Source organism: Rana temporaria, chromosome 1, assembly GCF_905171775.1.
Source record: "Rana temporaria chromosome 1, aRanTem1.1, whole genome shotgun sequence".
Classification (NCBI taxonomy): Eukaryota; Metazoa; Chordata; class Amphibia; order Anura; family Ranidae; genus Rana; species Rana temporaria.
In genome coordinates, this window is record NC_053489.1 from 35,710,212 (window position 1) to 35,736,205 (window position 25,994).

The 25,994-nt window shown below is 45.3% G+C and overlaps 1 protein-coding gene across 1 annotated transcript in view; it reads left to right on the forward strand.

Moving 5' to 3' along the window:
- LOXHD1 (lipoxygenase homology PLAT domains 1) overlaps nucleotides 1-25,994 on the forward strand; it is a 328,148-nt gene that overhangs the window by 174,297 nt on the left and 127,857 nt on the right. Inside the window, exons 20-25 of the mRNA XM_040336339.1 lie at nucleotides 3,153-3,313; nucleotides 5,849-6,161; nucleotides 12,426-12,577; nucleotides 16,411-16,544; nucleotides 19,179-19,327; nucleotides 25,324-25,428. Of these exons, the coding sequence (XP_040192273.1) occupies nucleotides 3,153-3,313; nucleotides 5,849-6,161; nucleotides 12,426-12,577; nucleotides 16,411-16,544; nucleotides 19,179-19,327; nucleotides 25,324-25,428 (1,014 nt within the window). The remainder of the gene's footprint in view (nucleotides 1-3,152; nucleotides 3,314-5,848; nucleotides 6,162-12,425; nucleotides 12,578-16,410; nucleotides 16,545-19,178; nucleotides 19,328-25,323; nucleotides 25,429-25,994) is intronic.

Here is a 25,994-nt window from a genome sequence, read left to right on the forward strand (position 1 = left end):
GGGGGATTATCGGAATCTGGATGCCCACTTTCACTAGGGGGCCTCCAGATCCCACCCCCCCATGTGAATTCACCAAAAGAGTGTAAAAAGTGAGTAAAAACACAACAAGAGTCCTTTATTAAAAAATAAAAATGTTCCCCGGTGTAGAGCCATTGTCAATCACGATGCCCGCTGCACCCGGTAAAAAAAAAAAAAAACTAGAGCTTTGTGGGGTCAACAACGTCACAAGGGGGTCATCAAAAAGTGCAGTTGCCCCCTGTAAGTGCAGTTACTCCAGAGTTTAGTAAATGAGGTAAGGCTTCACCTAATCACGTCCAAGAAAGATAAAAAAAAATTGCATTTTTGCTTGCACGTTATTGGATGATAGAAGTTTCTGCCCATTTACTAAGCTCTGGAACACAGTCTTTTTCCCTTTAGTAAATCAACCCCTATGGCTGCTCTGTGACCCCCCCTTTAATAGCGAGGGCAATGATTTATTAAAAAGCCCCATTATTGGCCCCTTTAAACGAACACTAAAGGTTCCCATTTTTTTTTTAAATAACAAACATATCATACTTGCCTCCACTGTGCAGCTCGTTTTGCACAGAATGGCCCCCGATCCTGGTCTTCTGGGGTCCCTCGGCGGCTGTCTCGGCTCCTCCCTGCATCAGCTAACCCCCTTCACGGGAAGCTTTCTCCCAAGGGGGTTAGCTTGCGAGCACCCTCCCATGATACAGCCAGTGGCTATAGCTGCCGACTGTATCACTCAGCCCCGCCCCCCCGACGTGCTGCGTCATTGATTTGAGTGACAGCAGCGGGAGCCAATTGCTGCGCTGCTATCAATCAACAAATGATGGAGCCGAGAAGCCAGCGTGTTCACGGCGCGGGACTTTCAAGGGGTCAGTTAACCACTTGCCGTCGCCGCACCGTCATAATACGTCCACAAGGTGGCTCTCCTAGGCGAGATCACGTATTATGACGTCCTACCTTTTAGCCGCCACTAGGGGCGCACGCGAGCCGCCGGAGGCGCGCGCGCACGCCCCCCGCTCGCCCCCGACTCCCGTGCGTGTGCCCGGCGGGCGCGATCGCCGCCGGGCACACGCGATCGCTCGGTACAGAGCGGGGAACGGGAGCTGTGTGTGTAAACACACAGCTCTCGTTCCTGTCAGCAGGGAAATGCTTTTCTTCGGTTCATACAATGTATGAACCGAGGATCAGTGTTTCCCCTAGTGAGGCCACCCCCCCCCCCCACAGTAAGAACACACCCAGGCATACTTAACCCCTTCCCCGCCCCCTAGTGTTAACCCCTTCACTGCCAGTGGCATTTTTATAGTAATCTAATGCATTTTTATAGCACTGATCGCTATAAAAATGCCAATGGTCCCAAAAATGTGTCAAAAATGTCCGAAGTGTCCGCCATAATGTCGCAATACCGAAAAAAAAATCGCTGATCGCCGCCATTACTAGTAAAAAAAATATTAATAAAAATGCCATAAAAATACCCCCTATTTTGTAAACGCTATAACTTTTGCGCAAACCAATCAATAAACGCTTATTGCGATTTTTTTTTACGAAAAATATGTAGAAGAATACGTATCGGCCTAAACTGAGGAAAAAAAATGTTTTTTTATATATTTTTGGGGGATATTTATTACAGCAAAAAGTAAAAAATATTCATTTTTTTCAAAATTGTCGTTCTATTTTTGTTTATAGCGCAAAAAATAAAAAACGCAGAGGTGATCAAATACCACCAAAAGAAAGCTCTATTTGTGGGAAAAAAAGGACGCCAATTTTGTTTGGGAGCCACGTCGCACGACCGCGCAATTGTCTGTTAAAGCGACGCAGTCCCGAATCGCAAAAAGTACTCTGGTCTTTGGGCAGCAATATGGTCCGGGGGGTAAGTGGTTAAGTAAACGGGGGGCTGGGGGGACGCTAATCCTCAAATGTTTTTTACCTTAATGCATAGAATGCATTAAGGTGAAAAAACATGTACCATTACAACCCCTTTAAGACTGTTTCCTATACTCCCAATGACATGCAGGGCATTATGGTTTAAAAAAAGATCCCAGTGGAATCTACACATACATTTCCCAGGACTGTAAATCTCGAATCCTTAGGATCCCAAATCAGTGTACAGTTTATATACTATGGGCCAGATTCAGAAAGGAGTTACGACGGCGTATCTCCAGATACGCCGTCGTAACTCTGAGTGTGAGGTGTCGTATCTTGGCGCCTGATTTAAAGAATCAGATACGCCAGAATTTGTCTAAGATACGACCAGCGCAAGTTTCTTACGCCGTCGTATCTTAGTTGCATATTTACGCTGGCCGCTAGGGGCGCTTCCGTAGATTTACGCGTAGAATATGCAAATGAGCTAGATACGCCGATTCAGAAACGTACGTGTGCCCGGCGCATTGATATACATCGTTTACGTAAGGCTTTTTTCTGCGTAAAGTTACCCCTGCTATAGGAGGCGTAGCCAATGTTAAGTATGGACGTCGGGACAGCGTCGATTTTTTCGTCGTTTGCGTAAGTCGTACGCGAATCGGGCTGTGCGTAAGTTACGTTCACGTCGAAAGCATTGACTATTTGCGACATGATTTCGAGCATGCGCACTGGGATACGTTCACGGACGGCACATACGCCGTTCGTTAGGAGCGTCAATTACGTGGGGTCAAGGCTCATTATAATACAACACACCCACTGCCTGGACAATTTGAATTAGGCGGGCTTACGCCGGCCCATTTACACTATGCTGCCGTAACTTAGGACGCAAGTTCGTTGTGAATACGGTACCTGCCTCACTAAGTTACGGCGGCGTAGTGTATCTGAGATACGCTACGCCCGCCTAAAGATAGGCAATTCTATCTGAATCTGGCCCTATATATATTTTTTTTTTTTCATTTTTGTCCCGTTGTCAGCCTATAATAAACAAAGCAGGTTTTTTTTGTTTGTTTTTTACCAGTTAATTAAATTAAATACTTGTATGCCCTGAAAAAAATGTAAAAAATATTTAGATAGACAAATTAGTTATAGAGTTATAATGGACCTCATGAACATGTACTGATTTTGGCCTGGGCACAGTGACTTCGTTGACCTCTGTGCAAGGGTTGATAAGCCTTTTTTTTTAAGTGAAGTTATATAGATGAGCTCCTGTTTACATTTCTATACAGTGATTAATTATGAAGTCACCGTCACCACGGGGAATGTGCGCGGTGCTGGTACCAATGCCAACGTTTTTATGCAGCTTTATGGGGAGCACGGGAAGACGGAGGAAACCACCTTACGTAGTCGATCCAATGACTTTGAGAGAGGAGCAGAGGATATATTTAAGGTTTGTTGATGTTGATATATTTAAGTTTTGAAAGCTTAATTTTTACATGTTATTTGAGATGCTGTAGATTGGGAGATTCAGGGCTCAGGTAAGTAAAATGGGTGCTCGGGGGGGGGGGGGGGGGGCAGACACTATAAGGTGTATTTTCACCTTAATGCATAGGATGAATTAAGGTGAAAAAACACAAAGGTTTAAAAAAAAATGAATCAGTTCCTTCCACCATGGGTGGAAAATTGCTTGTTGATGGGAGAATCTTTCCCACATCGCTATTGTGTTCTGCCGGCGGGGGGGGGGGCAACTAATCCAGGGCCGATCCGCCCTATAGGCTCACTGCGAGCCGCTTAGGGCCCCGCAAAGCTGCAGAGGGCCCCCCAAATTACTAAATGCCCCACTTGGTGAGAAGTAATTTTCAGCCCCTCACCCAACCTCTTACCTCTTCTCCCATGCAGCCAGCACACCCCCGCTTCTCACTTTAATGTAAGATGTAATTTCCGCGATGTCAAGATACACGCTTCTCAACTTTAAGAAGTGCCCCCCGCTTAGGGCCCCAGGGAGGTCAGGATCGGCACTGAACTAATCACATGTAAAAATTACATCAGGCTGGTTGTACCCAAATTGATCGATGGATCAACTTGGGTACCAGCAGCCTGCTCGTTGATGGTTTGAATCTCGTGCAATCCCTGCTTTACCAGCCGAGGTTTGAATTGGATAAAGATTTCTATGCTACCTGTGTGGATATACAGTAAATGTTGGAGTATCTTCCTGACAGGCATGTGAAATGAAGAAGTGGCTTGGAGAAGCTACGAAATGTCTTCATCTTTACAAAACAAGTCCAGTTGAATGTAACAAATTACTTTTAGGTACAGTGGGGATCGAAAGTTTGGGCACCCCAGGTAAAAATTAGTATTAATGTGCATAACAAAGCCAAGATGGAAAAATCTCCAAAAGGCATCAAATTACAGATTGCACATTCTTATAATATGTCAAAAAAAGTTATATTTTATCTCCATCATTTACACTTTCAAAATTACAGAAAACAAAAAAATGGCGTCTGCAAAAGTTTGGGCACCCTGCAGAGTTAATATCTTGTACTGCCCCCTTTGGCAAGTATCACAGCTTGTAAACGCTTTTTGTAGCCAGCCAAGAGGCTTTCAATTCTTGTTTGAGGTATCTTTGCCCATTCTTCCTTACAAAAGTCTTCCAGTTCTCTGAGATTTCTGGGCTGTCTGTCACTCACTGCTCTTTTAAGGTCTATCCATAGATTTTCAATTATGTTGAGGTCAGGAGATTGTGAAGGCCATGGCAAAACCTTCAGTTTACGCCTCTTGGTGTAATCCCCCGTGGATTTGGAGGTGTGTTTAGGATCATTATCCATTTGTAGAAGCCATCCTCTCTTTAACTTCAGCTTTTTCACAGATGGCATCAAGTTACCATCCAAAATTTGCTGACATTTTATTGAATCCATTTTTCCTTCTACTCGTGAAATTTTCCCTGTGCCACTGGCTGCAATACAAACCCCAAAGCATGATTGATCCACCCCATGCTTCACAGTTGGACAGAGGTTCTTTTCATTAAATTCTGTGCCCTTTCTTCTCCAAACGTACCTTTGCTCATTCCGGCCAAAAAGTTCTATTTTAACCTCATCGGTCCACAGAACTTGTTTCCAAAATGCATCAGGCTTGTCTATATGTTCATTTGCAAAGTTCAAACGCTGATTTTTGTGGTGAGGACGTAGAAGAGGTTTTCTTCTGATGACTCTTCCATGAAGACCATATTTGTACAAGTATCTCTTTATAGTGGAATAGTGTACCACAACTCCAGTGTCTGCCAGATCTTTCTGGAGGGATCGTGCAGTCAAACGTGGGTTTTGAATTGCTTTTCTCACAATCCTGCGAGCTGTTCTGTCTGATATTTTTCTTGGTCTTCCAGATCTTGCTTTAACTTCCACTGTTCCTGATGACTGCCATTTCTTAATTACATTCCGAACAGAGGATATTGACATCTGAAAACGCTTTGCTATCTTCTTATAGCCTTCTCCAGCTTTGTGACCGTCAACTATTTTCAGTTTCAGTTTTTCTAGACAACTGCTTAGAAGAACCCATGATTGTTGGGGCAAGGTCAGATGAGTCTGGGCATTTAAAACCTTTGAGATTGACATCACCTGGTCTTCCCAGACGATGATTGAGAACAATCCATGACACTGGCAGGTCTCAGCTTTGCAAAGGGGACAGTGCATGCTATAAACTTTTGCGGACGCCATTTTTTTGTTTTCTGTAATTTTGAAAGTGTAAATGATGGAAATAAAATCTAACTTTTTTTGACATATTAAAAGAATGTCTAATCTGTAATTTGATGCCTTTTGGAGATTTTTCCATCTTTCCTTGGTTTCGTTATGCACATTAATACACATTTTTACCTGGGGTGGCCAAACTTTCGATCCCCACTGTATGCCATGACCTGAATAAATGAGAACCTTCACAGATTTGATATTACATACATTTGCATCATCTTTAGTTTTTTTTTCTGATACTGTAGATTGAAGCACTTGATGTTGGTAAAATCCTCAAGCTCAGGATTGGTCATGACGGTAAAGGGCTTGGAGATGGCTGGTTTTTAGAATCAGTTGAGGTCCGGAGGGTTGAGGAAAAAATGGTAGCCGTCGCACAACCCCCTGATAAGAAGAAGAAGACAAACAAGAAGAAGAAGCCCGGTAAAGAGGAAGAGGAGCTGCAACCGAAGGAAGTAGTGCAGTCATACAAGTTTGAGTGTAACCGGTGGCTGGCCCGCGGGGAAGGCGACGGAGAGTTGGTGGTGGAACTTGTTCCTCAAAACACCACTGACCTGGAAGGTACATTACAGATTTATACAATTGCTTTATTGCTAATATTTTAGAATGTGTTATGCTTTTTCTAGGACTGCATTATCATTTTTTTCCATACATTTTTTATTATTGACATAAATAGATATGTCTCCACCAAAATCTCAGACCACTCTCTCAATCCTCCAGTTAAAGCTGAGTTCCACCCAAAAGTGAAACTTCCGCTCATCGGATTCCTCTCCCCCTCTGGTGCCACAATTGGCACCTTTCAGGAGGGGGGGACAGGATACCTGTCAAAGTATCCTTTCCCACTTCCAGGAATCCGGGTTGTAGCCTGTGACGTCAGCACGGGGGTTCCCTTCTCCTCCCCCTGCCGCCGGGCCAGTAGGAGAGAGGAGCGGGCCTCGCGCATGCGCAGTAGGGTTCCCGGCGTGAAGCCAAAAGGCTACCCTGCTGGGTACCCTTACCAGCAATGGCTGCGGCAGCACCCCACAGCTGATGAAAACATCAGATGCGCGGTGCTGACATCGCTGGACTCCAGGACAGGTAAGTGCCCATTTATTAAAAGCCAGTAGCTGCAGTATGGGTAGCTGCTGGTTTTTAATATTTAAAAATTCCATGCTTTAATAGTTTAAAAGGTCATATAAAAGATTTGCACTCACATGTATGTGTGCCTTAGACCGGCACTGAGTCTCTCCAGCTTTCCAGTATTAGCCAGTAATCAGGAAGCTTCCTGATGATGCATTATTTATCCGAAACGCGTTGAGGCTGGTTGTGCGACGCTGACGTAATTTCCTACCGAATGTACCGCACTGAAAACAAGGCTTGAACCGCACACTGGCTCCTAGTAGCACACAGACATTACTGGCTACTCCTGGAAAGCTGGAGAGACTCAGTGCCAGTCTAAGGCACACATACATGTGAGTGCAAATCTTTTATATGACCTTTTAAATTCTTAAAGCATTGAATTTTGCGCAATGATGCCTGTTTTTGTTTTGTTTGGGGGAGACATTTACTCACATGAAAGACTAAAGACAGGCTATGTAACGGCTACCCAGCTAGGGAGAGGGTCTCAGCCGTTGGAGAAGTCCTTTTCCCTGGCAAGCTGCGATATGCAGGTACCGCCGGTATATCCCATCGAACGCCCTTTCAAGAAACGAGACGGGCTACGTTTGCAAAGTCAAGCAGGACTGCTTTTTAATGGTTCACTCTGAGATTTTATACAGTATTCAAGGCACATGAACAATCTAACTGTCCCCACCCACACATCACACCGTGGGGAAGCTTCAATCACCTTCTTTGAGCTAATTATAAACATTTCTTTATTACCAGAACTCAAACACAATGATCTCCTTGAATCAATCAGTCTCTAGACGTTCCGGCACCGAGACCCACTTAACATGACCTGGCCGGGCACATTCCTTTCTCAATAGAATTCAATTAACCTTTAGAACAATATACACTCACAGATCATCACGTTAGCATACACCTGGCAAGAGGCTGTTAACTGGTAATACACAACAGAGCGTCAATTAGCATTTAGCAGTGAAAAAGTCCCTCTACAATTAACCCTTTGAGCTCAGTAACCCGTCATGCAGTCCTCTGTAGGCAGAATAGTTCATAGGTCTGTTACAGGCTACAAACAGGTTTGTTTATTACTGCTTTTTGATAAGCATATTGATTGGATGGTGGTGGTCAATTACAGCACAATCGTTTTGGAAGTTACCATTTGTTCAGCACGGAGGATTCATTCACTTGAACTTTATTTTTGATACTACATATGTCACTTTTATGTGTATAAATGTGTTTTTGATGGAAAACCATTAGCATAATAACACACTGTTTGATTTAAAGGGTCAGCGCAGCTACACAATCTTTTTTTTTTTTTTCAAATTTTCAAGTCTTGCTACAGATTCTCAATTGGATTTAGGTCTGGACTTTGACTGGGCCATTCTAACACATGAATATGCTTTGATCGAAACCATTCCACATAGCTCTGGCTATATATTTAGGGTCGTTGTCCTGCTGGAAGGTGAACCTCCGCCCCAGTCTCAAGTCTTTTGCAGACTCTGAAGCCCTGTACACACGATCAGATATATGATGGAATCTAATCCGATGGATTTTTTTGTCGGATATCCGATGAAGCTGACTTTCATCAGTCTTGCCTACACACCATCAGTCAAAAATCCGACCGTGCCAAAACGCGGTGACGTACAACACTACGACGAGCCGAACAAAATGAAGTTCAATGCTTCCGAGCATGCGTCGATTTGATTCTGAGCATGCGTAGATTTTTGTCCGATGGAGTTCCACACAGACGATCTGATTTTTCTATTGTTTTTTTATCCATAGGAAAAATTTAAAACATGTTCTATTTTTTTACACCGATGGAAATAAAACCGATGGGGCCCACACACGATCGGTTTGTCCGATGAAAACAGTCCATCGGTCTGTTTTCAGAGGACAAACCGATCGTGTGTACACGGCTTAACAGTTTTTCCTCTAAGATTGCCCTGTATTTGGCTCCATCCATCTTCCCATCAACTCTGACCAGCTTCCCTGTCCCTGCTGAAGAAAAGCATCCCTACAACATGATGCAGCCACCACCATGTTTCACGGTGGGGATGGTGTGTTCAGGGTGATGTGCAGTGTTAGTTTTTCACCACATATAGGGCTAGATTCAGGTAGCCCTGCGTAATGTTCTGCGGGCGTAGCGTATGGTATTTACGCTACGCCGCCGCAATTTAGAGAGGCAAGTGCAGTATTCACAATGCACTTGCTCCGTAAGTTGCAGCGGCGTAGCGTAAATCTGCCGGCGTAAGCGCGCGGAATTCAAATTCTGAAGTGGTGGGCGTGTTTTATGCAAATAAAACATGACCCCACGTATTTGACATTTACAGCCCTATTCGCGAACGACTTACGCAAACGACGTAACATTTTCAAAATTCGACGTGGGAATGACGTCCATACTTAACATTGGCTATGCCTCATATAGCAGGAGTAACGTTACGCCGGAAAAGCCTTATGCAAACGACGTAAAAAAATCCGCCGGGCGCACGTACGTTTCTGAATCGCCATATCCAGCTCATTTGCATATTCTACGCTGAAATCGACGTCCGCGCCACCTAGCGGCCAGCGTAAATATGAACTCTAAGATACGACGGTGTAAGAGACTTACGCCAGTCGGATCTTAGCCTAATTTCGGCGTATCTTCTTTCTGTATTCAGAAAGAAGATACGCCGGCGCAGATTTGAATTTACGCGGCGTATCTATAGATACGCCGGCATAAGTTCTTTCTGAATCTAGCCCATAGTGTTTTGCTTTTAGGCCAAAAAGTTAAATTTTTTCTCATCTGACCAGAGTAGCTTCTTCCACGTGTTTGCTGTGTCTCCGACATGGCTTCTCGCAAACTGCAACGGCTTTTGAAGCGTCACCTATGGTGATTTTTGGGCACTATTGTTTTTGATGGTATTACAGACACAGACAATTTTAAGACATAGAATGTTTGGTATCTTTTTTTACTGACTTTTCCAAAAGAAAATCACAGTTTTCAATTCTCCATAATTTTTTCAATTATTCAGAATCATTCGATTCTGATACTTCTGTAAATTGCCACTGATTTAAAGGGATAGCTTACCTATCACCTGTTTTTAACTAAAATGTTAGTTGCCCGGTTGTCATACTGATCCAATGTTTTTGGTACTTTCTCAGTCACTGAATTTCTTAGGAACTCTGATTTTACTTCGACTTGCCTTGTTGCTGGCTTGTGACTTAGGAAGTATTAAAGAGGAAGTAAACCCTGATGGGTTTTGCTTCCTCTTTTGCTCACTGCAAATTCTGAAAATGAAAAGCATAATGGGCTAGTATGCATCGCATACTAGCTCATTGTGTGACACTTACCTGCAAAAGAATCCAGCGATGTCCCCTGTGCAGGCTGCGTCCATCTTCTGGCCCCTCTTCCTTCAGGGCTGCGGACTCCGGCTCTGTGATTCGCCGAAGCGGCGTGACGTCACTCCTGCACATGCGCACGGGAGCTGCCATTAACGGCACAGGCTAGGGAAGAAACGGTACTTAGTTTTGTTTCTTCCCCGCACATGCGCCATTTACTTTATCGGTGGACTACAAGTGAAATATCTCCTAAACAGCGCACATTTAGGAGATATTTCCACTACCTAGAGGTAAGCCTTATTCTAAGCTTAGTAGCTTACCTATATGTAGAAGTCACAAAAATGAGTTTACAACCACTTTAAGACAGACACAGTTGGGCAACTAGAATTTTCAGAAGCAATTCAGCAATGGTTGCCTCCATGCTTTTTTCTGTACAGGTTTCTTTTCAGCAAGTGAAGCGTGGGCAGATAAGAGCAGAGGACCCCGGGAGGCGCACATCAGAAAAAGACCTGCTGTGTGTAAACAAGTGCCAGTTTTAGCCTGGACCCTCATCAGGCCACGACCCAACGCGTTTCACTCTGCCCACTGGAGCTTACTTATGGGGGGACTCATGAGTAAGCTCTAGTGAGTGGAGTGAAACACATTGTGGGCATGGCCTGGGGGGGCTCCAGGCTGAGACTGGCACTGGTCTACACACACCAGGTCTTGTTCTAGTGTGCGCCTCCCGGGTCTTCTGCTCTTATCTGCCATTGTCTGGAGCGTGGGTGGGCTCCTTCCCAGCCAGAACTCATAGCAGCAGGCACAGGGCTACACTTCCTAGCAGCCTGAGCGCCTCGCATACATACAATGGGTTCTAAGCGAAGCTGGGGGTTATACAAGATAATTTGTGGACCCAAAACCTATACATTATGGTCTGCCTTTCCCTTATTTCCCTGAGCTTTTTTACAACTATAAAAATTACTGATAAGGATTGAGACCCCTGACACAATTTCAGGGCAAACCCCATTCTGCCGTTTGACCCAAATCCTGAAAGCACACAGAAAACTGAGGGAGAGATCTGTTTCTTTCGGTGTCCAGCCATAGAGAGGAAGGGGCTGGACCTTTTATTGGTCTTTTATAAACAGAATGACATCATACACATGAACACACTCATAGGTCAGTTCATATAGGTCAGTCCATATATGGTGGCTTATTACACGCCCCTGTGACGTCTGTTCTTGGCATACTGCACACGTTTCAAAAGTCTTTGGGGGCCATCTTTGTTTCTTCGATGGAGGGAGTTTTGGAGTAAAGAGTATAAGGGAGGGGTTTGGAGACATCTGTTTTCACTTAATCACTTCCTGAAGGGTTGGTTAACTCTATAATGTCTTTTAAGGAAAGTAACAGTATTGTAACATATACCCATAAATACATATGTATTATAACTCTATATATATCAAGAAATAAAAAAAGCTAAAACAAATTAAAGAAATAAAACAATATAATGAAAGAAAACCAACCTTACAGTGGTTCTAATAAAAGAGATAGCATAACAAAAAATATTCATTTTAGTAACTTCCATCACATTACTAAGCCAGGTATATACAATGGGGTAGATCCACATACAACGGCGCATTATAGCGCCGGGCGTAGCGTATCTAAGATACAATACGCCGCTGTAACTTACTTTTTTTTGGTTTGAATCCTCGGCGGCATAGTGTATCTGTTGCGGCGTAAGGGCGCGGAATTCAAATGGAAGTGATGGGGGCGTGTTTTATGTAAATACGTTGAGACCCGACATAAACATGCGCCGTCCGTGGGGGTATCCCAGTGCGTATGCTCAAAATTAACCCGGAACAAGCCAATGCTTACGACGGTGACGTCATTCTACGCAAATTCCTATTCGCGAACGACTTGCGCAAACGACGTAAAAAATTCAAAATTGTACACGGGAACGACGGCCATACTTAACATTGAGTACGCCTCAGAACAGCAGCTTTAACTATACGCCGGAAAAAGCCGAACGCAAACGACGTTAAAAAATGCGCCGGGCCGACGTACGTTCGTGGATCGCCGTAACTATCTAATTTGCATACTCGACGCGGATTTCGACGGGAACTCCACCTAGCAGCTGCCGAAAAATTTCAGCTTAGATCCGACGGCGTACTAAGACGTACGCCTGTCGGATTGATCCCAGATGCCGTCGTATCTTGTTTTGAAGATTGAAAACAAAGATACGATCCAGGAAATTTAAAATTACGCTGGCGTATCAGTAGATACGCCGGCGTAATCCTTTTGTGGATCTGCCCCAATATGTTTACTGCTAACACGATGAGGATCTGATTTTTTTTCTCTGGTCTCACAAATCACTGATATTCTTCACCTGCCTGTTGGCGTTGGACTAATATTAAGTTGGCTCTTTTCCAGAGAACACCTATGAGGTTCATGTATTCACCGGCACTGTCTGGGGAGCTGGCACTGATGCCAATGTGTTCATTACAATTTATGGAGAGATTGGAGACACCGGTGAACGCCAGCTGAGAAAATCCAACCACCTCAACAAGTTCGAGAAAGCACAGGTATTATTCATGTGTTTTTTCATTATTATTTATTTATATTATTATTCATCAAGCAGAACTCAGGTAAACTTAAAGTGGAGGTTCACCCAAAAAAAAACATTTTAACATTACATTCAGCCGAGTTGTCTTAATGACAATCGGCTGTTTTTTTTCCTGTACATACTGTATTTTCACCGTCGCTTCCGGGTATGTCTTCTGCGGGACTGGGCATTCCTATCTGATTGACAGGCTCCGACCGTCGCATACTGCGCGTCACGAGTTCCCGAAAGAAGCCGAACGTCGGTGCGCAGGAGCCGTATAGAGCCGCACCGACGTTCAACTTCTTTCGGCAACTCGTGACGCGCTGTATGCGACGGTCAGAAGCCTGTCAATCAGATAGGAACGCCCAGTCCCGCAGACGACATACCCGGAAGCAGCGGTGAAAATACGGTATGTACGGGGAAAAAAAAAAAGGCTGATTGTCATTAGGACAACTCGGCTGAATGTAATCAAATTTATTTTTGGGTGAACCTCCGCTTTAACATAAAATAAACAAAACCCTCTTCTCCCTGCAATGGGGGTGGTAGCTGGTCTTCAATACTGCTGAGCAGGGCTGGATCAAGAGCATCATGGGCCGCATCATGGGCCTAGTACTGAGGATTTTGGTGGGCCTTTTTATGGAAAATACAAACAATTTTTTGTTAAAACAAAGTTAATTAAATAGGGGGAGGGGTGAGAGAGAGAAAAAGGGGGGGTGAGAGAGGGGGAGTAAAAGAGAGAGAAAGAGAGAGAGATAGGGGTAAGAGAAAGGGTGCCTTTGAGTAGCAGGGGAGTTTGACATGCCTATGAATGCACATGCGATTTACATATCAATGCAGCTGCTATTTACATATAAATCATGTGTACACTGCACACAGAGCAGGGCTGGGCAGCATTAGTGACTCACTGGGCTGGGCCTATATTAAAGTGATACTATAGGTTTGAATTTTATTTTTTAACCCGGACTATTTTGATGCTAAATGACCGGGCCACTTTTTGCGACTCGGCACTGCGTCGCTTTAACTGATAATTGCGCAGTCGTGCGATGTGGCTCCCAAACAAAATTGATGTCCTTTTTTTTCCCACAAATAGAGCTTTCTTTTGGTGGTATTTGATCGCCTCTGCGGTTTTAATTTTTTGCGCTATAAACAAAAATAGAGCGACAATTTTGAAAAAAATGCAATATTTTTTACTTTTTGCTATAATAAATATCCCCAAAAATATATAAAAAAACATTTTTTTTCCTCAGTTCAGGCCGATACGTATTCTTCTACATATTTTTGGTAAAAAAAAAACGCAATAAGCGTTTATTGATTAGTTATAACGTCTACAAAATAGGGGATAGTTTTATGGCATTTTTATTAATAGCTTTTTTTTTACTAGAAATGGCGGCGATCAGCAATTTTTATTGTGACTGCGACATTATGGCATACACATCGGACACCTTTGACACATTTTTGGGACCATTGTCATTTATATAGCGATTAGTGCTATAAAAATGCACTGATTACTGTGAAAATGACACTGGCAGTGAAGGGGATAACCACTAGGTGGCGCTGTAGGGGTTTAGTGTGCCCTAGTGAGTGTTTCTTACTGTAGGGGGGATGGGCTACACGTGACAAGACAGTCATCGCCGCTTCCGACTACAGGAAGCGGTGATCACTGTCATTGTCACTAGGCAGAGCGGGGAGATGCTTGTTTACATTAGCATCTCCCCGCTCTAGCTCTCCGTGAGGCGATCGCAGGCAGTTCTTTGCCATGAGGTGCCATGTTGATCTTCCAGTGACCAGTATGAGAGAGTGAGAGCAATAACACCAAATTTAACACACCTGCTCCCCATTCACACCTGAGACCTTGTAACACTAAGGAGTCACATGACACTGGGGAGGGAAAATGGCTAATTGGGCCCAATTTGGACATTTTCACTTAGGGGTGTACTCACTTTTGGTACAAGCGGTTTAGACATTAATAGCTGTGTGTTGAGTTATTTTGAGGGGACAGCAAATTTACACCGTTATACAAGCTGTACACTCACTACACAACATTGTAGCAAAGTGTCATTTCTTCAGTGTTGTCACATGAAATTATGTAATAAAATATTTACAAAAATGTGAGGGGTGTACTCACTTTTGTGAGATGCTGTAGTTCAATATCTTGAAGCATTAGATATCATTTGAATTGGTTACTGATGTAAACAGCCATATAGCTGTGTGTGTCTAAACTGGATGCAATTCCAATTCTAATTTGAAAGAATTACTATATATAATCGAGTATAAGCCGTGTTCTTCAGCCCTTTTTTTCGAAGGCTGAAAATACCCCCCTCGGCTTATACTCGAGTCAGTGTACCTGAAATCATTGACAGGCTGCGGGCGTCCATTGTTTAAAAGTTGCGGTCTCCTCCTGGTCCCTTCTGTGATGGGCCTTTCTCAGCAGACACAGTTCCGCCTATCACGGACGTCCTTTCATCCTCGGACAAGAGGACGTCGGTGATTGGCGGAACACTGAACACAGTGTCTGCTGGGAAACTGAGTCAGAGGATGAGAAAATGTCCGTGATAGGCAAAACTGTGTCTGCTGAGAATCGCCTAAGGGACCAGGAGGAGACCGCGACTTTTAAACAATGAATGGACGCCCGCAGCCTGTCAATAATTTCAGGTACACTGACTCGGGCACAGTGAGGCTGCAATGGGCACAGTGATGTTGGGCACAGTGAGGTTGGGCACAGTGAGATTGGCACAGTGAGGTTGCAATTGGCACAGTGAGGTTGGGCACAGTGAGGTTGGCACAGTGAGGTTGCAATGGGCACAGTGTGGTTGCAATGGGCACAGTGATGTTGGGCACACTGAGGTTGGCACAGTGAGGTTGGGCACAGTGAGGGTGGCACAGTGAGGTTGCAATGGGCACAGTGAGGTTGCAATGGGCACAGTGAGGTTGGGCACAGTGAAGTTGCAATGGGCACAGTGAGGTTTGGCACAGTGAGGTTGCAATGAGCACAGTGAGGTTGGGCACAGTGAGGTTGGCACAGTGTGGTTGCAATGGGCACAGTGAGGTTGGGCACAGTGAAGTTGGCACAGTGAGGTTGCAATGGGCACAGTGAGGTTGCAATGGGCACAGTGAGGTTGGGCACAGTGAGGGTGGCACAGTGAGGTTGCAATGGGCACAGTGAGGTTGCAATAGGCACAGTGAGGGTGACACAGTGAGGTTGCAATGTGCACAGTGAGGTTGGCACAGTGAGGTTGGGCACAGTGAGGTTGCAATGGGCACAGTGAGGTTGGGCACAGTGAGGTTGGCACAGTGTGGTTGCAATGGGCACAGTAAGGTTGGGCACAGTGAAGTTGGCACAGTGAGGTTGCAATGTGCACAGTGAGGTTGCAATAGGCACAGTGAGGTTGGGCACAGTGAGGGTGGCACAATGAGGTTGCAATTGGGCACAGTGGGGTTGGGCACAGTGAAGTTGCAATGGGCACAGTGAGGTTGGGCACAGTGTGGTTGCAATGGGCACAGTGAGGTTGAGTACAGTGAGGTTGGGCACAGTGAGGTTGCAATGGGCATTGTTGGCCCTCTTTTTCGCTTACAGTAGCTGCTGCATTCTCACCCTCGGCTTATACTCGCATCAATACGTTTTCCCAGTTTTTTGTAGTAAAATTAGGTACCTCGGCTTATATTCGGGTCGGCTTATACTCGAGTATATTCGGTAAATTCAAAATGAAAAAAAAAAAATTACAACGTTCTGGAATGTTTTTGTTTTTCTTATTAAAATGTTTCAAACCATTTTCTGATGTGTCCATCTCATTATCTTTATCAACTACTTCACAGGAGGATGTTTTCTCTATAAATGCTGTTGATATGGGAGAGCTCAAAAAGCTTAGGATCCGCCATGATAATAAAGGAGGGAACGCCGCATGGTTCCTGGACCGCGTTGAAATAATGGATATGAAAGATGAAACCAAGTAAGAGATGTACACTGGAATATGTTTAACTGAGGTGCTCATCAATTAATTATGATTCTGTTCCCTGTCATAGGGAACGACGATCAGTGACGTCCAGCCACGCCCCGTACAGTTAGAAACACACAATAGGACACACTTAACCCCTTTAGCGCCCCCTACAGGTTAACCCCTTTACTGCCAGTGTCATTTTCACAATAAAGTGCATTTTTATAGCACTGATTACTGTGAAAATGACAATGGTCCCAAAATAGTGTCAAAAGTGTCCGATGTGTCCGCCATAATGTCGCAGTCACGATAAAAATCGCTGATCGCCGCCATTACTAGTAAAAAAAAGTTATTACTAAAAATGCCATAAAACTATCCCCTGCTTTGTAGACGCTATAACTTTTGCGCAAACCAAAGCTTATTGCATTTTTTTTTACCAAAAATATGTAGAAGAATACGTATCGGCCTAAACTGAGGAAAACATTTATTTTTATATTTTTTGGGGATATTTATTATAGCAAAAAGTATTTTTTTTCAAAATTGTCGCTCTATTTTTGTTTATAGCGCAAAACATAAAAACCGCAGAGGTGATCAAATACCACCAAAAGAAAGCTCTATTTGTGGGGGAAAAAAGGACGCCAATTTTGTTTGGGAGCCACGTCACACGACCGCGCAATTGTCAGTTAAAGCGACGCAGTGCCGAATCGCAAAAAGGGGCCTGAGCATGGGGGAGGGGACAGACAGCTGACTTAACAGCAATGGCCTGGGAGTTTCTCACTTCTGCCTAATCTTGTCCCATAAGGGGGGGGGCACCAAACTGATTCTTTGCCCTGGGAGAAATAATGTCTAGCTTCCCCAATGGTACTGCCTATAAGAGTACCAGTACCAGCCATTCTACTCTAATAAAGTAGAACGGCTAGTGGCTAGTGAAGGGGGAGAGGGGGCTTGGGTGGCCGGGGGGGTGCGGGAGTTGTCCGGCCGCCATGGGAGAGACCTGTCAAAGTGAGCCAGTCTGGATGAAGTCCAGGGCCGAATTTTTGTCCCAGTCCAGCCCTGGGTCTAAGTGTGTTAATCCGAGCACTAATACACCGCCCAACAAGAATTATCTTGCCTTTGTGGCGGTGTGTGGTGAAGAGATGAGCTCAGGCGTGTTATTTGGATATACCGTATTTATCAGCGTATGACACGCACCTTTACTTTAAGTTTCAAGAAAAAAAATCTTACATTTTAAATAAAGAAATGTGAAGCAAAATAAGGGTCAGTGCCCATCTGCAGCCTCACCATTGCCATGAATGCAGCACTCACCATTGCCATGAATGCAGCACCCACCATTGCCAGGAATGCAGCACCCACCATTGACATGAATGCAGACTCACCATTGCCATCAGTGCAGCCTGATTCATGCCCATATGCAGCCTCGGAGGAGACAGGAAGGAGAGACGGCCGCTCCAGGTGGAAACCTTGGTGGTGATCCACCCCACAGAGATCTCAGGTGCAGACAATGCAATCAGCAGGGCAGGAATAACAAGGATGAATTTCTGGACAGCCCTCTTGAACAATAGTTGCCTTTGTTAAAATAGGATCAGCACTACAAGCCACAGCAAACAAAACTCAGACAGCTGACGCGTTTCACACTACATCTAGTGTTTAGTCATAGCTGGAGGAGGAGGAGACAGTAAGGGGGGTGGGACGAGCGCCAACAGACATACAGGAGAAACCCCTGTTTTCTCGGCTGCCTCGTTAATAGAAAGTCCCGCCTCCTGTGATAGACAGAACAGTTGTCCAATGGCAGCGCAGGACATCGTGTAAACAGTAAGTACTCCTCTCCTGTATGTACGGCACTCGTCCCGCCCCCTCCCAGTTCCCTCCAAGGCAGCCAGCATACAAGGCATACCCCACTTTTAAGTACACAATTGGGTTTATTTACTAAAGCTGGAAAGTGCAAAATCAGGCTCACTTCTGCATAGAAACCAGTGAGCTTCCGGGTTATATTACCAGGCTTAATTGAACAAGTTGGGGTTAGAAGCTCATTGGTTTATATGCAGAAGTAAGCCTGATTTTTGCCTTGGAGGGGACTGGGAGGGGGCGGGACGAGTACCGTACAAACTGGAGAGGAGTATTTCCTGTTTACACGGCCTCCTGTGTAAGAGGAAGTCCTGTCTCCTGCGCTGCCATTGGACAACTGTTCTGTCTATCATAGGAGGCGGGACTTTCTATTAACGAGGCAGCCGAGAAAACAGGAGTTTCTCCTGTATGTCTGTTTGATTTTGTGGCGCTCTGGGATTCGTTGGGGGCCACATAACATATACATGCCAAAATTACCAGATGGACCGTCCAAAACCGTAGCATGGGCCATGATTGGCCCACGGGCTGAACTTTCTTCATGCCTGATATAGGGTATACACTACAGGGAGCCCATTGTTTTTAGTAACCTATATACTTGCATGTGAAAAGAAGCAGTAAAGTGCAGCCATTGTGTAGCACTGCAAAAGCTAAAAGTAGAGTCTGCATAAATAATAAGCAAATATGTCTGCCATAGGCAAAGGAACTAAAAGTTAGGAACGGTTTGGCATTTCAATTCGATTTTTGATTTCTGCACTTTTTGTACAGCAGTGTGTTGTCATCACTAATATATTGAATTCCCTACAGATACTTTTTCCCATGTCAGAGGTGGCTGGCAGTGGATGAAGACGATGGGCAGATATCTCGAATGTTGGTGCCGGTAAATGAAGCATTTATGAAAAAGGATGACGACGGCGAAGAGCAATCCCTTGCTACGCTGGGCTTGGAGCAAAAAGGTTTGTGCATGCTTGTCATTTTACCTACAGTGCAATGGAGAGTGGCCACACATAAGAGAAACAAAATGTTACCCCAGATCCACTGCCAATATAGAAGTCCACGGTGATCCGGTGCTCTAGCCAGGATGTTCAGGCCCCATAAATACTTGAATCAAAGAGGGCTGGCAACTCGGATGCTCTTGAATAAAAGTCCTTTATTGGTTTCATTGGTACATGGGTACAGGCTATACGCTGATGCATTTCGGCTAGGAAGCCTTCATCAAAGCTTTGATGAAGGCTTCTTAGCCGAAACGCGTCAGCTTATAGCCTGTACCCATGTAACCAATAAAGGACTTTTATTCAAGAGCATTCGCGTTGCCAGCCCTTTTTTATTCAAGAGTGGCCAGACATATGCGGTAGTGCAGAGTCCCCAGTATGTCTCAGTAAGGGAACCCTAGTTAAAGTGAAACTGCTCACTGTCTATATTGTATTGCCCCCTTGCTGCCAGCTCCCTTGGAAGTCCTATGCTCAGCTGCAAGATCTGTATGCCAGTGAGATATCACGAGTGTTGCCAACCTACCAGTTTAAAATGTATTGGCACAACACCTGAAATTTACTGGTGCAGCCACGTTTTTACTGGCATTTCACAAAAGTTACTAAATTAAATTTTTAGGTGAAAATTTCAGTATTTAGACTACAAACAAGTACGCTAGGCAAATAGCAATGTGATTTAAGGTAGATATTAAGGTAAATATTTTTTTTTTGTTATTTTCGATATTATAAGGGAAAATTATTTAGTCACATCACCCCCTGCCTCCATCCCCCTATGCCACCAACACCCCCTGCCTTCACCCCTCTCTTCGGTGCCACAATCTCCCTCTGCCTCCAATCTCCCTCTGCCTCCAATCTGCCTCTGCCTCCAATCTCCCCCTGCCTCCAATCACCCCCTGCCTCCACTGTCCCCTGCCTCCACCCCCCTCTGCCACCAACACCCCCTGCCTTCACCCCCCTCTTCGGTGCCACAATCTCCCTCTGCCTCCAATCTCCCTCTGCCTCCAATCTCCCTCTGCCTCCAATCTGCCTCTGCCTCCAATCTCCCCCTGCCTCCAATCACCCCCTGCCTCCACTGTCCCCTGCCTCCACCCCCCTCTGCCACCAACACCCCCTGCCTTCACCCCCCTCTTCGGTGCCACAATCTCCCTCTGCCTCCAATCTCCCTCTGCCTCCTATCTCCCCCTGCCTCCAATCACCCCCTGCCTCCAATCACCCCCTGCCTCCAATCACCCCCTGCCTCCAATCTCCCCCTGCCTCCAATCTCCCTCTGCCTCCAATCTCCCTCTGCCTCCAATCTCCCTTTGCCTCCTATCTCCCACTGCCTCCAATCTCCCACTGCCTCCAATCTCCCACTGCCTCCAATCTCCCCCTGCCTCCAATCACCCACTGCCTCCAATCTCCCCCTGCCTCCAATCACCCCCTGCCTCCATCGTCCCCTGCCTCCATCCCCCTCTGCGGTGCCACCAACAACCCCTGTCTCCACCCCCCACCCTCTACGGTGCCAACATCCCCCTCTGCGGTGCCACCATCACCCCCTGCCACTAACACCCCCTGCCTCCATCCCCCTCTGCGGTGCCACCGCAGCCACCATCACCACCTGCCTCCAATCTCCATGCGCAGTTCCAAGCCGAACCGATCTCGGCTATTTTTACTGGCACATTCCTGCAACTATGGACATTTACGAACGGGGGGAAAAGGTGCCCATTTTTATGAACTGTCCGTAAAAATACGGACGGTTGGCAACACTGGATATTAATTAGTATAAAGCCAATGTGCCCGTTGTCACAATCTTCTGACCTGGGCCCACATATGTATAGTACACTGTCCATTTAGTCATATGGAGAGTTTTACATTGTGTTCCAAAGGAATATTGCTGGATCAGTGACTTGCAGTGGGGTTTGGGACTTGGGACGGTACAATATCAGTGTGACTGCACCAAAGGTGTGGTTACGCTTTAAAGGGCATCTTTAAAAATGCATGCAATGTAAACGTCTCACTCCTCCAGGACCTGGGTTTAGCATCCCAGTGTAGATGTGTTGTGCTAGGTCACCGTATTGTCCAAAGTAAACGTGTGCTCCGAGATTATGAAGGACACCATTGCGCACCCCTCGCTCTAAAAATGCTGCTTGCCTATCTGACATGCTGATTCAGTGGCCTTAGTAGTTTCTGAGTCCTTGACCTAAGATGGATATTAAGGTTGCAGCCTCCCCTAATGAGCTCCCCAAAGGAGAACTATAATGCACAGGAGGCATTCCCTCACATATGGGACTTAATGGTAGACTGTACCACACGCATTGCTAGCTTTGTATGCAATCTGTTAAGCTTCGTACACACGACCGAGAAACTCGACAGGCGAAACACATCGTTTTGCTCGTCGAGTTCCTTGTTAGGCTGTCGAGGATCTCGGCTAGCCAAATTTCTCCATTCCCATCAAGGAAAAAGAAGACATGGTCTCTTTTTGGCTCGACGGGATCCTCAACAGTTTCCTCTTGGATCTTGGGTGGGAGTTCCCTCACTTTTTTCCCCAGGACTTGACCCCTGGTCTATAGGTAGTGCCACTAACCCCGACAGTTCTGCTTCTTTACACATGGTAGAGATAAGGCAACATTTCAAAGTCACGCAGGACCCCTTTGTTAGGCAAATGACCACTTGCCTAACAAAGTGGCCCTACGTGGCCCTGAAACTTTGCCTTATCTGTACCATGTGACCACGAGAATAAAGATTTGGACCCTTCGTTAGGAATCCTTGGTGGGCTGGTAACATCTCTTCACTTGAATTGTCTACAGTTCCCAGCCTGTGGTCATTTCATCACCCATTATTACAGAATAGCCATTTTCAGGAACTTGGCGTGGGGATTATTGCGTTTGAACTTGACCTAGAACAGGGATCCTTAAACTACGTCCCTCCAGCTGTTGTAGAACTACACATCCCATGAGGCATTATAACACACTGACATTCACAGACATGACTAGGCATGATGGGAATTGTAGTTCCTGAACAACTGGAGGGCCGTAGTTTGAAGACCCATGACCTAGAACAAGAATAAGGAGTTTTGATGTTGCGCTGTTCTAGGTCAGACACTTATTAGGCCCGGATTCACATACAGCAGTGCATATTTATGCCGCCGTAGCGTATCTAGTCTACGCTACGCCGACGCAAGCACTGTATTCACAAAGCCAGTGCTGCCAAAACTGTGCTGGGTTTCCTAGGCGTAAGCCAGCGTATGTGGAAGTGGGCGTGAGCCATGCAAATGAGGCGTGACCCCATGCAAATGATGGGCCGAGCGCCAGACAGATATGTATAACGAACCGCGCATGCGCCGTCCCGTGGACACATCCCAGTGCGCATGCTCAGAATCACGTCGGGAACTACTCCCTAAGATACGTCGGATCACTGCCTATGGCGTGAAGGTAACCTACGCCTAGTCATATTTACGTCCAATCTAAACTTCGTAAAATACGACGGCTTGTGTTCCCTTTGCATGGATGCTGCTGAGTTACACCTCCTTTATGGGGCATAACTTTACGCCGGACGTATGACTTTATGCGCACTGCGTCGGATGGACGTACGTTCGTGAATCGGCGTGTCTCCCTCATTTGCATATGTGAATAGAAAATCAATGGGAGCGCCAAATTCGTATGGATGAAGCCTATTTTCAGGCGTATCTTAGTTTATGAGTCCGGCGCATAGATACGATGGCGCATATTTGTACTTACGCGGCGTATCTGGAGATACATCGGCGTAAGTGCTTTGTGAATCCGGGCCATAGTAATATAATGACTCCAAAAAAAAAAAAGTTTTCTCAGAAAAGGTCAGCTATGGAAGCCCATGTATTTCTGTCATTACAGATATCAAGGTTCACTTTAAACAGGCGCTCTGGGTGAGATTTACTAAAACTCGTGCACACAGAATCTGGTGCAGCTGTGCATATAGTAACCAATCAACTTCCAGGTTTTATCGTCAAAGCTTAAGGCCGGCCATACATGGGTGGAATTTTCGAAAAGCATTTTCTTTTGAAAACCTTATCTAAGAATTTTAGCTCAAAATCGAATTTTTTTGATTGGCTACCATCAGATTTTACCAGGGTCGGCCCATGCATTAAGGGCGCACGGGCGATGTACCCTCTATCCTCGCCACCCCCCTATATGGTTAATGGATAGATTCATGCATTGCATGAATCTATTCATGGCTGCCACTGCCCCCCCTTTTCAGGCATCCGGCCCCTTTTCGGACGCCGGGCCCCTGAATTCCAGCGGCGGGGGTGTTTTTTTGAAGTACCTGATTAGAGCCATAGGCGGACTCAGAGCGCTCGGAGTCCACCCAGATGTATTAGAAAAACAAATGAATATTTGCTTTTCTAACACTGAATCTCCTCTCTGCCAATCAGGAAGCGCGGGTCTGATACCCTTTTCCCGATTGGCTGAATGATTAGCTGATCCTATTGGACGCCTAGGAAGAGGGGAGGAGACGCATGGCGGAAACCGCCATGATCTCGGAAGGGAAGAGGACATTGAAAACTCTGCAAGATGCCTGCCGCAGCCTATCCCCTGCCCAATGATCCCCAATGAACACCCTCGGGTAAGTGCCGGTGGACCGGCAAACAGCGAGCATGGGGGGGTTGTTGAGGTGCCGCGGGGGAGGGGGGTTGGTTGTTTGCCACCCCACCAAACAAAATACCACCAGCCGCTAGTGGTTTTAACACTGTCCAGTTAAGTAAATCAACTCTGCGTCATTCAAAGATTTAAAGGGCCCCATTGATGCTAACCATGCCAACACTCCAATAACTGGCACTTCTGGGTTTTTGGGGGAGCATGTGATCTCCTCCCCTTTGACAGTGTTCTTGTCTATCAGCCAATCATTTAACCCACATACTGTCACATGACCAACAGAGTGACATCACCATTCCCCTTAGCGTCCAACCCCAGCTCACACTAGGAATTTTAGAGCCATCTGGGAAAAGTGATATAGGTAGATTCAGGTAGATGTGCCTACACTTACGGCGGCGTAGCTCAGCGTGTTTAGGCTACGCCGCCGTAAGTTAGCTAGGCAAGTACATGATTCACAATGTACTTGCCTGCTAAGTTACGGCGGCGTAGCCTAAAGCGGGCGGGCGTAAGGGCGCCGAATTCAAATGTGTGTAAGGGGGGCGTGTTTTATGTTAATAAGGCTTGACCTTAAGTTTTTGACATTTTTTTTTTACTGCGCATGCGCCGGGTGCCTACATTGCGGCTAAGTACGCCGCACGGGCCTATTGATTTCGACGTGGACGTAAATCGCTATTCGCGGACGACTTACGCAAACGACGTAAAAATTTCGAATCTCCAAGCGGGAACGGCGGCCATACTTTAACATTACTATTCCATCTAATAGATGGAATAACTTTAGGCCTGATAATGGCTTACGGAAACGGCGTAAATGTACTGCGGCGGCCGGGCGTACGTTCGTGAATCGGCGTATCTACTAATTTACATATTCTACGCCGACCGCAATGGAAGCGCCACCTAGCGGTCATCCGAAATATTGCAACCTAAGATAGGACGGCGCAAGCCGTCGTATCTTAGATATGTTTAAGCGTATCTCTGTTTGAGCATACACTTAAACATAAGTCGGCGTAGATTCTGAGTTAGGTCGGCTTATCTACTGATAAGCCGGCCTAACTCTTACTGAATCTACCTAATAGTGTCTCTTTCAGCAAGTTAGGGTAAGCAACATAAAGTATAAAAAGAACCAACAAAGTAATTTATTAATAATAACAGTGTTAACCAGTTTAATGCAATGATATAAATACCAACCTCAGTCTGTGTATGTATAATGTATCAGAAATTCAGTTGTGCTTTAAAACTGATACCTGCTGAGCTTGCGGTTGCAAAAAAAAGTTCTTCTAGAATCTGTGACTCACAAACACTTGAACCCGTGTGCAGCAAAATTATATGATGTGATTTTTTTTTTTTTTCACTTTGCAGCCAAATCTACAACATACACAGTGAGAGTGAAGACGGGGGACAAGAAGCACGCTGGGACCGATGCCAACGTGTTTATTATATTGTATGGAGAGAAAGATGATACTGGTGAGAGTCGCGGATTATAATATTGTTACATTTACTGAGAGTGGGTGGATAAAATTACAGAAATATCAAACAATGCGTCTTTATGAAGAACATAAAATGAAGCAGATATGGGCATTTATAATAATCTGATTTTTATACCGTGTTTCCCCGAAAATAAGACCTAGCGTTATTTTCCAGGAGGGCTGCAATATAAGCCCTACACCGAAAATAAGCCCTAGTTTAAAATGTTTGTAACATCCTATAATCCACTCTATTACAGTAGTATATAATGTACAATGTGTGTGTTTCTGTAATATAATTGCAGGGAAGAGAGCTCCGGCGGGTCACAGAAGCGATGAACGAAGGTATTTGGCACAATTATATTACAGAAACACACACATTGTACATTATATACTACTGTAATAGAGTGGATTATAGGATTTTACAAGCATTTTAACTCTGTTTACACTGGGGATTCCTGTCAGGCAGGGAGAGAGAGGGGGAGAAAAGACAGCACATTACATGTTAAGACCAGGGCCGGACTGGGAATGAAAACCAGCCCTGGAAATAATTTCATACCAGCCCCA